Below are 15,318 nucleotides of genomic sequence, written 5' to 3' on the forward strand. Positions count from 1 at the left end.
GGAAGGTACCTGAACTTTTGGGAGAAGAGTTAAAATTCTGTACTCTGTGCTGCGGTCACCTTCCGGGCTATGATTTACTCATCTGTCCTAGACTTAAACATACTCTTATCTTTGGTCGATTCCATCCCTTGTAAAACCCAAAATATACACCCAGAGAAAGATGTTTACAAGAATACTCACAGACGTTTTTACACAATGGAGAAAAGCTGAAAACAACTCTGCCAAGGAGCAGATAAACAGACGTCAGTGTGCTCATAAAGTGAAGCGTTGCTCAGAAAGAGAAGGCGCATACCTCAGCAGGGTTCTCAGAGAAGGAAGCCAGATGTAGGGTGCGATCCCTCGGTAGGAAGTTATATATCATTGTGTAGAATCACCGAGGGGAAAAAGTCAGAGCAGAGGTTTCTCTGGCCAGAGAAAGGACAAACATGATGAGCAACAGCCAGGGAAAGGCATGGGGAACACTCTGCAGTGACAAGAATGGCCCATAATTGATTAGTACGTGGCTTGAATCCATCGAACTGAACACTCGCAATCTGTGTAATTCACTGTCTGCAACTGACAGTGTGCCCTCCTCATGGGAGCCCAGCACTCTGGGGAGTCCCCACCAGGGCTGATAACACATGCTAATTGCTGGGCCCCCTGTCTTGTCATGGTCTGTAATGGCTCCAGCACACACGACTCGATGTCACATCAGCATCTGCTCATGTGTTCGTGTCAGGCTTTGTTGGCTGCAGCTGGACTGACCCCATGTAGGTTTTGCCTTATCCTGGCTCCCTGAACAACACAGTATAGCCAGTGCTTACCCAGCATTTATGCTGATGCCTGAGGTATGACATGTCAGCTAGTGGTGATTCCAAATACACACGAGGATGTTATTAATACATATGTAATGTGCCTTATAACATAAAGAACTGGGTCTGGGGTTGGTATCCTGATACCGGGGAGATAGTCCAGTCCTGAAATCAATATCCCATGGAGAACAAGAGAGTTTGCATAGCTGCAGTGCAGAAAAGTGAGCAAAAACATTTCAGACGGAATGTGCTGTCTCGACCCCACACGTCTCCCATTCTCTGCTGCAAGACTTTCCTGGGCTTCCGTCTCCTGCACATCCTCCCGTTTGTTTCCTCCTTCCTTCCTTCAGTGAGTCCTTCTGTGAGAGGCCTCCCCTAGGCCCCTTACTGTGGGTTCCCTAGGCATCAGCAGAAGCTAACTGCAGACCATCTATTTCCTACACTAGAACACAAGTCTCAGGAGGGAACAGGTCTTCTTCAAACTGCTGACCAAAGAGACATTGCTATGTTGGCTAGTACAGATAAGGAGCTTACTTTTTCTATACTGACAGTTTTGCGTGAGTACAGCAGTCATCTTGTGTATCAACAAATCCGGAGACTCTGGAACCTAGTGAGTAGCAACTCCACGATGTATTAATTAAACACGTACAGTAGACTCGAAGATGAAGAGCGGGGCAGAAAGTAAACTCCGGTTGTTAGAAGTGCAGGTGATTAGGAAAAAATCCTTTTCCATCCTCTTTTACATTTGTGGGATGTGTGCATGTGTGTGTGCATAATTTTGCATATGTGTGGGTATGTGTTTATGTATGTGCCTGTGAGCAGAGGCCTGGGGTTAAAGTCAGGACTCTTCCTCAATCCCTCGTCCACTTTGTTCATTGACACAAAGGCACCCAGCCAAGACCAGAGCTCACTGATGTGGCTAGTGTCTTGTTAGCCAGTTCACTGATGTGTCTAGTCTTCTTAGCCAGCTCACTGATGTGTCTAGTCTTGATAGCCAGCTCACTGATGTGTCTAGTCTTGATAGCCAGCTCACTGATGTGTCTAGTCTTGTTAGCCAGCTCACTGATGTGTCTAGTCTTGATAGCCAGCTCACTGATGTGTCTAGTCTTGTTAGCCAGCTCACTGATGTGTCTAGTCTTGTTAGCCAGCTCACTGATGTGGCTAGTGTCTTGTTAGTCAACTTACTGATGTGGTTAGTGTCTTGTTAGTCAGCTTACTGATGTGGCTCTTGTCTTGTTAGCCAGCTCACTGATGTGTCTAGCGTCTTGTTAGCCAGCTCACTGATGTGGCTAGTGTCTTGCTAGCCTGCTTGCTCTGGGGATCCATAGTTTCTGCTTTCCGGGTTGGAATTACAAGAAGGTTGCCATGCCCACATGGAATTTACATGGGTTTCTGGAGAACTGTTGAACCATCTCCCCAGGCCTCCAAAACTCTTGGTTTATAATTTGTTATATTTTTTTAAAGTTCCTGTTACTATCATGTATTACCTCTACATTTGAATGATGCATTTCTGTGTATAAAAGAATACACTGGAAGCATAAAAATCACCTTGCAGATGGGTTTATTAGTACACACTTTTAATCCCAGCATTAGGGAGGCAGGGGCAGGCAGATCTCTATGCGTTTAAGGCCAGTCTAGTCTATGTGGCAAGTTCCAGGGTTACATAGCCAGAGCCTGAATTGAAAGCGGAGGGGAGAACTAGAATAGATTCCAAGTTCCAAACTGGTAAGTATGTCTCAAACAGTTCTTCAGAAATTGCAATTTATCTTTTTGTTTATCCCTACTATAACAGGAAGAAAGAATGATTTTTTTGGTGGACTTCCCTCTCTGTCCCCAAACGCACAAGCAGGTTTCGTTTGACATCAAAGAGTTGGGAGAGCAAAAGCCTGCTGAGAAAGAATGTCATAAAGCCATCCTCATTCATTTCCCAGAATCCCTCTCAGGTCCCAGCCAGAAACGCTGATTCTGAGCCGGATAAGATGTCCAAGCTGCTTAGAACCCAAGAAGAACAGGACAGGAGTGTTTGGTGAACTCCCGAAAGCCAACAGGCTGATGGTCCCTGATTGGCACACCACAGCTGGCGACACCGATTTCTTACACACCACTGGGCAGCTGTGGATGGAAGCTAAGATGAGACAGAAGACATGGCTAACAAAAACATACGTTTGTGGAGATTACCAGAGACCACCCATGTGAACAAGGGACAGTGTGGGTGACTCTGAACCACCATGAAGAGCCATGGATTCCTTCTATTTATTCTGCCAAACAAATGCCAGGAAAGCTTCGTGTCTGAGACTGGGGAGGTCACTATGCACGCTGAAGCGTAGCTCTGACCTAACAGCGGTGATGTGGTAACAGGGGCCTCTGTGACCCAGATTTCAGAAGGGTAACTGCTTTACTGCAGAACTTTTGTTTTTGTTTTTTGTTTTTGGTTTGTTTGTTTAATGCACCAAGCCAAGACCCATTTGTCACAAGAGCACAATTTACACGTAAGGTCCGCAAATCCCTCAGGGTGTCTTAGGAATGCACTGTGTGAGTTTTCTGACCAGCCTGGTCAATGTGCTTAGCAAACGGTGTGTGTGTCTAGCAATAGTGTCTACCACCCAGGTCTTGTCAGTTTATCAGGGATTTGTGGAAACCAAACACAATGGACTTCTAAACTAATGAGACTCTCTCTACGATTCCCCCCAACTCCGAGCTTGCACACAACAAAGATTCCTCTGTGAGCCCGTTCCCACAACTAAGTGCCACTTCCTAATTAAATCTACACAAAAAAATGTGAAGCAGTTCCAGGAGGCAGCGCCTCTGCCGGTGCCATAGGGAACACTTCCTTTCTCACGAAACAGATTTTATCTTAAAAGGGATTCTTTTTCTTTCAAAGGAAGACAAAACACCGATTCAATTTGTTTTCTCCCTGGTCCCACACTATGGGATCAAGAGCACCCAATTCTACCTGCACTGCCAAAGCAAGGAAGAAGTGCTGATACCTGCGGATTTGCAGGGATGTGGACCCCAGTGGGCTCCACTAAAGACCAACAGAAGAATCTGAGAGGCTAGAATCTCAGTACCCTCAAGTCAGATAGAAAAAAAAAAACCTGTAAGGACCCTTGACAGCTACATCTTAGTGTTGTGGCCTGAAAGACAGCAATGACTGGGGAGCCGGTGAGGGAGCGTGGACAGTGTGGAAGGAGCTGAGATTTGCAGGCATATGGAGCAATAGGTCAGTTGCAGGACAGTCAGGACATCAGCTGGAGGAAGAGAGTTGAGGAAGAAAAGGCTGGACCGTCTCCAAGCGACACCTCTAAGTTTCTGTGTATTTGTCAGTAAATAGTCCTTTTAAAGTGACCCTCAAAACTTCACCAGAAACCTGCTATTTAAACTTCAAAATATGGCTTCTATTCACTGCGTTATTTCTTTGGCAGGGGGTGAGACTGAACTTTTCAATTGGAAGCTCAAGTTATTATCCTTAACAGAATCAATCCAAACCACAGGACCGGGAACTCTAAGCTAAGGCTGGGTAGCCCTTATAGAAGACCACGCGCACAGCTTCTGAAAGCTTTAATAGTGAGTTGCAATCAGACTGGGAAACGCTCAAGTCAAGATGTAAACTAAAACACACTAGGGCATGACCATTTGCATCAGAGACTCTCGCTGAAGGAAGGGTGGGATCTGAGGATGCATGCGATGGCCCAGCATCTCGAGTGGCCGGACGCCCATCCTTGCATTAGATGTATGAACTCTCTTCTATGTTCAGTCATCTGACACAGAGGTGGAATGGCAGAGAATAGAGCTTGATTATGAGAATTCAGTGGCACACCTCAGATCAAAGGACTCCACATCACAGGCCTGGCACAGAAAGTTCCAGTAAACATTAACACCTTTGGAGAGGTATTAAATGCATAGCGATACAAGAGGGAAAGAAAAAGGCTGGCCCAGTTTTACAGTATTATCAGTGGTCCTCTCAGAGTAAATGGACGGGTTCACCTCTCCCTCTGCGTGACAACATGAACCTTCTGTCTGCTTTACAATGTTCCCATTCTATTTCACAAATCTAAAAGCAATTATCCTTGACTTGCAAGCTTGTTTTCTCAGATTCGCATGATTGTATTGCTAAAAATCCTATTAGCTAAGTCTAACTAGGTTGTCTTAAGGTCTTGCTTAGCATTTCCTCTGGTGATAGCTGAAGATCAGAGAGAAGACAGGAATGGGGGTGGGGTGTGACTGGAGAGATGGCTCAGTCTATAAGGTGCCTGCCACACAAGCCTGAGGACCTGAGTTTGGATCCGCAGCACACACATTAACAAGCCGGGCACGGTGGTGCACATCTGTGACCACAGAGACAAGTGGACCCCACAGCTCACTGATCAGCTTGCCTAGCCAACTGAGGGTACCACGTCTTGGGAGTGACTTTGTCTCAACAAGATGAGGTGAAGAACATTTAAAGAGACTAGATGTTGACTCCTGGTGTCCATATGCATGTGCACACACACACACAGACACACACACACACACACTATGCACAAAGACAAAGGTCAGAGGAAGAAGCAACCTGAGGTCTACAGGATGTGAGGAATTAGTTGGGCACACTACACCACTTATAATGCTACCATTCTCTGTGAAAAGATGACCTTGGTGCCTCTCTCTGTGCATCTCCACTCTACCATGTCAACAAAATCAAAAGCAAGTTCATATGAAACAGAACTGTTCCCAAGTTCCTTGGTCCTGCCTGAGGCATTCTCTCAGCTGAGATCCAAGGGCACCGGGTCCTAGGCTGTATCAGAAGTCAGTCCATGACTCCGCTAAGATTCCAAAGTTCGCTCTTCTTTTCAACGTATTTGGGTTCTGGATGACCACCGTATGCCAGGGCACCTGCAGCTGCTTCTCTGTGCTGGCTGGGAACACAGCAAGCGATCACCTGCTGGCGAAGGTGGACCTAATGGCTAAAGGACTGACAGTGTCCCCTGGCTTCTGTGTCTTGAGGTTGAGTCTAGAGCTCTGCAAATCACCAGGTGTCTCTTCAGGAGGCTGCAGGGCTGAGGCCGGAACCCAAGGAGGGAGGCGACACTGCTCCTGTCTCCTGGCTTTCCTGTCTCACCCCTGCAGGTGCCCCTGACTCCAGCTTCTGAGTATTTCCCAGAGGAGCTTCCAACTCTCCCCAGAAGTCAGGGGAGGGGTGTTGTTCCTTGCTCCAAGGGTCCAGATGCTAATAATCCAACCCTCCTTTGGTTCCTTCATGGCCGTCACAGTCTGAGAGATTTTCTGCCCCCTCCCCCTTTCCAGTTCTCCAATACAGTCTAACCAGTTCCTGACAGTGAATATGCCCCTCTGCACATGCAACTCACATGATTTCTGTTCCCTGGCTGGACCTGGGCTGATGCAGTGTACCATGCCCTTCATAGGGTGTTAAAATGTTTACTTGTATAAAATACAGGTAACACTGAAATTACCATTTTAGCCATTTAAGTTGTATGATTCGGGGGCATTGATCCACGTCGTTTAACTATCACCATCACCCATCTACATGGCATCCTTATTCAACGTTCCCATCAAACACTAACCTCCGTCTTTCTTCTCCCCGCACCTGCAACCACCAGCCTACTTCCTACCTCCAAATCAGATACCATTTCCTCTTTGTGTGCAGCTTCATGTGATGTTTTCAAGATATGCTCACATTAGAGGGTCAAGTTTTCGTTTGGATAATATGTGTGTACCACAAACAGTTTACACATTTATCAGTCAATGAAAATCTGAATTACTCCTGCCCTTTGGCTCTGTGAGTGATGCGGCTGTATCATTGAGCCTTCCCTTCTGTTCTGCGGGTTTTATACCTGAAGGGAGACTAGCTGGGCACATTGTTCTATACCTGAATTATTAAGGAACCACTATTTTGTCTTCCTCGGTGGCTACATCCCTTCAAGCCAACCAGAAGTGTACAGATGTCCTTCCTCCTCTGCACCCGGGCCACACCTGCGACTTTCTGTTTCTTTTATAACAGTTATCCTGATGGGGGTGAAATGCTATCTTCTTGTGCTTTTGGTATTCATTTCCCTAATGGGTACTAATCTTTACTCGAGAATTCCACCAATCAGAAAGTCTTCTGTCCTGCTGAGCGATGTCAGCATAGGAAATGGACTTCAACATAGCAAGTGGGACCTAAAGTAAGTGTGAGAGCTATAAAATTCAAGATTCAAAGAAAACCTGCAGGCTTTCTCAGAATGATTTATTTTCAGTTTAAAAACACCCAAAGTCATCAATGACCGTAGTGGTGCTCAGGCAAGGGTATGTGTCCACACCACCCGACAGTGAGCAAAAGTTTATCAGTGACGGTAGTGGTGCTCAGGCAAGGGTGTGTGTCCACACCACCCGACAGTGAGCAGAATTAACTAGAATGCACCCTCCCCCATGAACTTCAGTTCTACTCTGACTGTACTTCACCAGATCAAGACACATTTTTTTTTTCTTAAAAGCAAGACTCCTACATACACTGGGTCCCAGTGGGTTTTTAAATGGTTGTTCTAATAGCCTAACAGCAGCACATCTCAAATGCTGCCCATCAGTGGAAGAAACGGGCGGAAGTTACCTGTGTAAAATAGTAAGGAACTAACTGCAGACACCACAACCAACCTCTTCAGCCAGCCTGGTCCTTCTCCAGGGTCAAGCCAGTGAGTGTGCCTGACCCTTACCAACCAGTCAGATATAGCCTCTGCCCCATATTGGTGATCCAGTCTGGTCTAGCCACTCCTCCCTGCACAGTAAACCCCTAGGTTTCTGTCAGGGCCTGCCTTGACTGCCCCTCATGTGCCCATATACCCTTCCCACACCATGTTTAGCCTCTCCATCCAGCAAGATCTACCCGCACACTCCTGGCTGAGATCACAACCAAATGGGCCGGGAAATGGTGCCATGAAGGACTGTGTATCACCTACCTCACACCTGGAAGAAACGGCGGGACGAGAGCAAATGTGTTAAGAAACAAGGCAGACGTCAGCGGGCTACAGAGCCCCTCCGGCAGGACTGGCCCCACCTACCTGCCGTAAGTCCAAGGTGATGGTGACCCAGTGATACTCTCTCCCGTTCTGGATACTGGGACTCTGCCACCAGTTATTGGTACCATCTATGGCGTGTGATATCGGGTGGCGCTCTGTTAAAAGAAAACAAGAGCACACGCAGCTCTCAGCTCTGGATTTTTATTCTTGAACTGCTAAACTCAGTGCAAAGGCAGAGCCAGTCGCCAAGGTGAGCAGCTTTTGAGGATCTCAGCAGAAGTCACTGTTACTTCAGAAGGTATAAGTTCCCACAGGGGAGCCCGTGGTAGAGCTCAGAGACGGAACACATGCTAAACGCATGCAAAGCCCTGGGTTCTATTCTAGATGCATAAGGCATCTCCCTGTGCACTTTTCTATGAACAGTAAGGCTGTACTTACCTCTAGGATTTGTACTGTTACCGTCGCAGACCCGGCACTGGGAGTGTCGAACTGGTCGGCCGGGCACGTGCTCCACGAGTTTGCAGAACATCTCAGGCCCCTTCTCGCCACAGGTCGCATTGGCACTGATGTGGGCACTGGTGGCCAGGTTGAGAATGGCAGGGAACAAGCCTGGAAGTCAAAGTTCAAAAGCCAAATCAGTCAAGTCAAGCTATGTGACCCACGTCACAGGCAAATCCAAAAAAGCCGGTAAATCCGTGTGCTGAATGAAGGGCCCTTCCACCAAAACTGGGTACAACAAAGGCTTTCAAGGCTCACTGCTGTGGAACTCTGAGACAAACAGGACACATCTGTAAGAAGAACCCAGAACCCTAGCTAGAAGACATGAAGAAATTTTCGGGAGTAAATATGTTCCACGCTTTCATCCAGGTTTGGGATTCTTACTTACGCACATATGATTGTGAAAAATAGTGTAAAAACATGAAGATTTATGCATCTTGCTATAGCAACAAAAACAATTATGAATGGGTAGCCTCAATGTTTAGGAGCGGGTGTTCTTCTGCCTTCAATTCATTTTGAGATGCAGCAGAAACTAGCCTGGACTGACATAGCGACAGACAGACACACGGAGGGAGAGTCACTGAAGAAGGGAGTGAACAGCAATTGTCGAATCCAGGTTCTCAGTGCACAATTCTAGATCGTGGGTTGCAATTTTTCTAATAAAATTTTTAAACAATATGTTTAAAGACAAGTTATAATTCACACACTGCCCAAAGAAACTGGCCACTGTCCTCAAAGACAGCCACCAGCTGCCTGTCTCTGGCAGGAATGCAGGGTCTTCCCTGCAATTACATACAATCTTGTTTTCCTTTCTTTTGTCCCTCACGATGGATTGTTTCCTGGGGTGAATAAAACTTCGGAACACAAGTATCCAGACTGTACGGTTCTCCCCACACTGATAATCCCAGCTCTGCCCAATATCTCTGTGTTAGCTGATGTTTATCTCCAAGCAGCTGGGGCTCTGGGCATGTTCAAAGAATTCAGTGGCAGATTTTGCGCAACTCTAAGACCAGGATCCCCACTAGACTTCTTCTGAGACTTAACTTTATCTTGATAAAGAGGAGCACTAGCAGCAGAGATGCTATAGAGATCCAGAAATAACAGTGTGCGCGGGGTGGGGGAGCCATCGCCCAAAACAGACCACGTAAACAGTTCCGACAAGAGCTTAGCCTCCTGCAGATCCCAGCTCACTAGATGTTGATCTTTAAGGACCACAGACTCTGATATGCCCTTTGTAAATAACACAGCCAGCTCTGGGGGTGCAGCTCAGTGGTAGAGCACTGGCCTACGACATCCAAAACCCTTCACAAGCATGCATACCCACACCTGCTTTTTAGTAACACTAAACTCTTTTAATTGTATAGACAGAATTCTTGTCTTTAATGTCTTTGACCTTTGAGTTCTACCTAGTATATTCGATGGTGCTTTATTGTAAATATTTAGGATTTTAAATCAAAGACAAAACGGTTCTCTTGAAAGACTTACTCTGCACCGGTTCGAAGGGAGACAGCCAGATGTTTGTTGTTGCTGTTTTAATGATGTGGCCCTGGTAGGTAAGCTGACCACACACCTGAGCAGGCTTCCATCCCCAGACTAGCGGGGCACACAGATTAGACTCAGTAGGGAAAGTAGGGACTCTCAAAATTGGGTGGGAGGGTAGAGAGGGTGGTGAATACGTTCAAAATACATTGTGTGAAATTCTCAAAGAATTAATAGAATACAAAAAGGTAGTCCTGGGGCTGGAGAGATGGCTCAGAGGTTAAGAGCACTGACTGCTCTTCCAGAGGTCTTGAGTTCAATTCCCAGCAACCACATGGTGGCTCACAACCATCTGTAATGAGGTCTGGTGCCCTCTTCTGGCCTGCAGGCATACATGGAGGCTGAACACTGTGTACATAATAAATATATATATTTTTAAAAAATAAAATAAAAAGGAAAAAAGGTAGTCCTTTTTTCCCATATAAACAGATTAGAATTACCTAGCAGTTCTACTATAACGGAGCGGCTCAAAATTGTACATCACATCCATATGTTTTACTCCCATGACAGAAAGTCATTACCATTCTCTGTTGTGTCTGGTCACATGGTAGAAGGCAAAAGAAAGCCAGACTTAGTGTCTGTAGAGAACAATTTGAACAGAGTGTTTTTTTTTTTTTGTGTGTGTGTGTGTGTGTGTGTGTGTTTTAAGTTCTCCCGGGCAACTGAGTCATCTTCAAGTCTGCAGATACCCCAACCCAGGACAATCGCGTGGGCAGTAAGCAGGTAGAGAGAGGAACAGGAAATCCACTGAAAGCTCCTGAGAAGGCGAGGTTGGCTTTGCGTAGAAAAGTCCAAGGTGGATGGAAGGCTGACGCCCAGCATGTGCGAGCCGCACACAGAATGTATTAGACTCTATGCTTTTGCTGGGGCTTCATTTCCTCCGGTTATCGCCAAGGTAACTGGGACCTCTTTCTCCCCCATTCAGAACACACTACAGAATAATCTGCCTGCCCATGCATTTAACCAGCACCTGCACCCTTGGTCACACCAAACCCCACAGAGCATGAAATAGACACCTCCCTGCTTGCCGGCTGCTCTGCTCTCAGCCCCCTTTACAAACTGAGCACGCCTGGCCTCCCAAAATGTCCTTCAGGGTCAGGTACTGGAAAGTCCCCTGACTACAATTAGGTTAAAAAAAAAAAACTGCCACCAACCTATGGACAAAAAAAAAAATAATATTACATAATTACCATCGCTTCCTCCCAGACACTTCTCGCTTGTTTAATAATTCATCATTCAGAGCTTTTGAGTTCTTCCCTGTACTGTAATTTTTCCACCACCTTAAAGCATCTTCCAATGTTGATTGAGCTGACAACAGCACTTTCTTCACGGATTCTGATCAAAACTACAGAGTCAATCCTTCAGGCCCTTGAGGTAAGAGTGTGTGTAAGTGTGTATATGTATATAAGTGTGTGTTTCCATCTTGGGGGGGGGAATGGTTTGTGAGGTCCACAGAATGTTATATTGATCTAATTCATAATATAAGTCAGTGTGATCATCAGCAAAGAAAGGATTTGCAGTTTCTGCTGAAAGGAACCTAGTCGGCTTGTTCCAATAGCTTTTTCCAGAATTAAACCACGATTAGGAATGTGTTACACGGATGAAAAATCAAATGGCTTCTAGTGTCACGAGCGCTTTTCTTCTCGGGAAACAAAGAAGACTTGAACAAGACAGTCAAAGTCACCGATTCAAACCTCAGAAGAATCTAAGACAACTAAGAATTCAAGTTCCTGAATTAAAGTTGGTGATTTCTTGATAAGTATTCGGACACATTTAGTCTTCATTTGCCAAATCCTCTCTTGCTTTATCTCTCATTTACCCATGATGCATCTATGAAATCACTGCAGAACCCAGAGATAAGGAAGAAAGCTCCCAGCTTCTCAGCACTCCTGGCCAATGTGACAGGGCTCACACTGGGGACAGTGGCCAAAAACACACTGGGGACAGAGGCCAATGTAACAGGGCTCACACTGGGGACAGTGGCCAAAAACACACTGGGGACAGAGGCCAATGTAACAGGGCTCACACTGGAGCCCAAGACCACTGGCTCTGAAGATTTGACAATTCTGGTGACCTGAGCATTTTCCTGTCTGGCTCCTTGGGGTTGGCTGGTCCCCTTCCTCCCTCCCTTCCTCCTTCCCTCCCTCCCTCCCCGCATCTCTCTGTGTCTCTCTCTGTCTCTTTCTCCTTACTTTCTTATCTTCTTCATGTCCTGGCCCCTCTTTCTTTTTTAGGTGTGTATGATGTAAGACAGAAGAGGGGATCTGATCCTCAGGATCTAGAGCCACAGGTTGCTGTGAGCAGCCTGTCATGGGTGCTGGGAACCCACTGCAGGTCCTCTCCAAGAGAGTATGCTCTCTGAATCACTCAGGCATCTCTCCAGCCGCAGCGACCATTCTTGAACTATTTATTCAGCTGTTCCTTCCATTACGGTTGCCAGAACTCTGGGTACCTATCTATATTGACACAGAATATAGAATCAAAGCCCAGCTAGGGCAGCTGCCTGGAGCTCCTAAAGAACTTCAGAAACTAGACGCACGATGCAGATTGCGTCAGGCATTTTTCAAGCATCTCTCCCCAGCTCTAGCTGAGCAGAATCAGCAGGCATTTTGCAGAAGTGGCATCGAAGCCTTTCATAGGGCGGATTCAGGCCTGCGTGCGGTTCCTACTGGTGGGCCCTAAGTCTTCTTGCTCTGTGTTATTTCAGTTGCTGAGCAGCAGTTCTAAGGCCTCCATCCAGCTTCTTAAGCCATCAAGAGGCAGCTCCGTGTGGTGCTGGCTGGCCTGTGTCAGGGACCTGAGGAGCGCCAGTTAGGAAGCTGCTGGCCTTGGCCTTGTGCTTTCTCAGTCATTAGGTCCCTAGTCACCCTCACTGTCTTCACTGTTTATACTGTCTTGGCATTCCAGCCTGCACCGCTGGGAACACTCAAGGAAAGACCATTCCAGAGTTTTATTGGTCCTGATGTTGCAATATCAGGAATGGCAGCACAAGAGGCTGTCTCCTAGGGGCCTTCCTGATGAGCCTGAACAGCCTGCTTATATCACCTGAGGGACAGCTTGGACTTATCTTTGCAGCAAAACACAGCCGTTTGTTTTGGACCAATCAGGGTCATAAAAGCTTGTGATTGGGACCAGCTATAACGGAACCTCCACTAGGGGGCGTGCTCCCCCTCTGGTCAGGAGGCAGTGGTTCACCCAGATTTGTGAGCATTTGTTTCCGACAGTCCTGGGGCTATGTGCATTCAAGAGCCAAGCCCATCAGCAGCAATCCTTTGCATAACAGTCTAAGACATCCGTGGCTGTTCCGCCAGTTTATTGGAACCACTGGTCTTTTGCTCAGGACAGCTCAGCAGCAAGACAGGGTTCACCTGCTGACATTTAGGAAGTCCGATTAGCCCATACTCAACAGCTTTGCTAATTTACAAGAAAATGATCACCAATCACCAGAAGGAGTAGGTACTATATTAAGTAAGAGAATTTTTCATTAACAATAACAATAAGAGCAAGCTTAACAGATTTTAGTAATGCGTACCACCTGCTCAGTGACCAGGATGAGGAGGGTCTCAGGAGTGACATGGTAACATTTACACTGAAGTCATTTACAACATGTCCCCAGCATGATCTGCTAGCTGCTCACAAGCTGGGCAGAGCTCATTCTAATCCGATCGTTTTTCCTCAAGAAGACAGTATAGCTATGCCAGCACATGGTAACATAAGTGTGCTGAGAATCCAAGCCTCTGTTACAACGATGTGTACAAGCTTCAGGATCAAAATGAAACCACCAGCCGAGTGGTGGTGGCGCACTCCTTTAGTCCCAGCACTTGGAGACAGAGGCAGGGGGGATCTCTGTGACTTCAAAGCCAGCCTGGGCTACAGAGTTCCAGGACAGCCAGGGCTACACAGAGAAACCCTGGCTCAAAAAAAAAAAAAAAAAAAAAAAGACAAAACAAAAACATAATAAATAAATAAATAAATAAAAACTAAAAGGACCAAAGAAAATGTGACAAAACCATATGCCTTGTGCCACACAGCCACCATGGAGTAAGACAGGCTCTGTAAGAGACACCAAGTCACTGCCACTGGCTCTGGACACCACATTCAAGTGCTTTCCCCCCTTGCTTTCAACTCAACTCCACAGGGTCTTGTCAAACGTGAAATAATGTAAGTGCTATTATTCCTCAATTTACTTTCGAAGCACACTGAGGCTAGAGACAGAATTCATTATATACGTGTGTGTACCCACACATGCACGCACGCACACACACACACCACATCTGTGTGGTAAGGAACAGTGATGAATCAGAACAAGGTTTTTTGTGTGTGTATGTTCATGTAAATGTGTGTGTGTCAATGTGTGTATATATGTTTGTGTATATACACGTGCAACCAAAGGTTGCCATTACGTGGTTTCCTCAGGTTTAAGACCATATTTCTCACTGAGCCTGGAGCTCGCTGGATTAGTGAGATGGGCTAACCTGTTCATGTCCACCCTGCCCCATCAATACTGGAGTTACAGGCGTGCACCAAACCCCACCGTGCCTTTATGTGGTTGTTAGGGATCTGAACTGGGCCCTCATGCTTATGTGACAAGCACTTTATTAGCTGAGTCATCTCTCTAGTCCAAGTGTAGAATGAGTCTTAATAACCAAATAAATAACTACAGATATGATTTTTTTGTCTTGGTTTTATATATATTAAAGACCAAGAATGGAATTGACCAATCAGTGGCTAAGAAATGAGTTCGGGACTAAGTTTTGCCATGACAATATCAAATTCCTGCCAATGGATCCCTGCTTGCCCACCGCAGCATCCTATACACGTTTTAGAGAGGCCTCATCGTCCATCTGAATGGCCAGGGTGAGGCAGGCGCTCCTTGTAAGATGCACTTTTAGTTCATCTGCTCCTTTGCTTTGAGGCCAGGGTTTGTCTAAGTGCAAGTATGTCACCTGAAGAACTTATATTTCCAGTGCAGTTGTGTGCATTAGAATAAAGTTTACAGAAACAAGGAGCCACACGAGAGCCAGTGATCTCATGAATTGCATTGGAAACTGGGTATGGGGACACACTCGTGTAACCTCAGCCCTCTGGAGGCTGAGGCGTTCCCTGGGCTACACAGGGGGACCGACCAAGTCACATACACAAGCAAGGGCTGCGCATGTTCAGTGGTTGAGTGCTTGCTTGGAAGTCCGAGGTCCTGCATCCTGACACTAGAACCATATTTAAATATGTATAACGGCCCTCAAAGCTGCCAATTACTTAGTCTCTCACAGCGCATTACACCCGTGTTTATGGCGTTGCTGACGTAAACAAACTCGCTGCACCAACCATTGCGTACGAGCACTTACTGGATAATCATCATGACGGCTGCCAGTTTCTGTCTTCCTCAGTCCACCCACCACACTTCTTTACTGCCGTTTATTTTCGAGTGTTCATCATTTCCTTCTTAAACACAAGCCTCTCTGTCAAACAGTGCACCACGTGACGCCAGCAACACATCCTCTTGT

At 46.4% G+C, this 15,318-nt stretch overlaps 1 protein-coding gene across 1 annotated transcript in view; it reads right to left on the bottom strand.

Moving 5' to 3' along the window:
• Lama1 (laminin subunit alpha 1) overlaps positions 1 to 15,318 on the bottom strand; it is a 116,169-nt gene that overhangs the window by 86,224 nt on the left and 14,627 nt on the right. Inside the window, exons 2-3 of the mRNA XM_057758732.1 lie at positions 8,216 to 8,386; positions 7,820 to 7,932 (exon numbers count right to left, since the gene is read on the bottom strand). Coding sequence (XP_057614715.1) covers positions 7,820 to 7,932; positions 8,216 to 8,386 — 284 coding nt within the window. The remainder of the gene's footprint in view (positions 1 to 7,819; positions 7,933 to 8,215; positions 8,387 to 15,318) is intronic.

Source organism: Chionomys nivalis, chromosome 26 (genome assembly GCF_950005125.1).
Source record: "Chionomys nivalis chromosome 26, mChiNiv1.1, whole genome shotgun sequence".
Lineage (NCBI taxonomy): Eukaryota > Metazoa > Chordata > Mammalia > Rodentia > Cricetidae > Chionomys > Chionomys nivalis.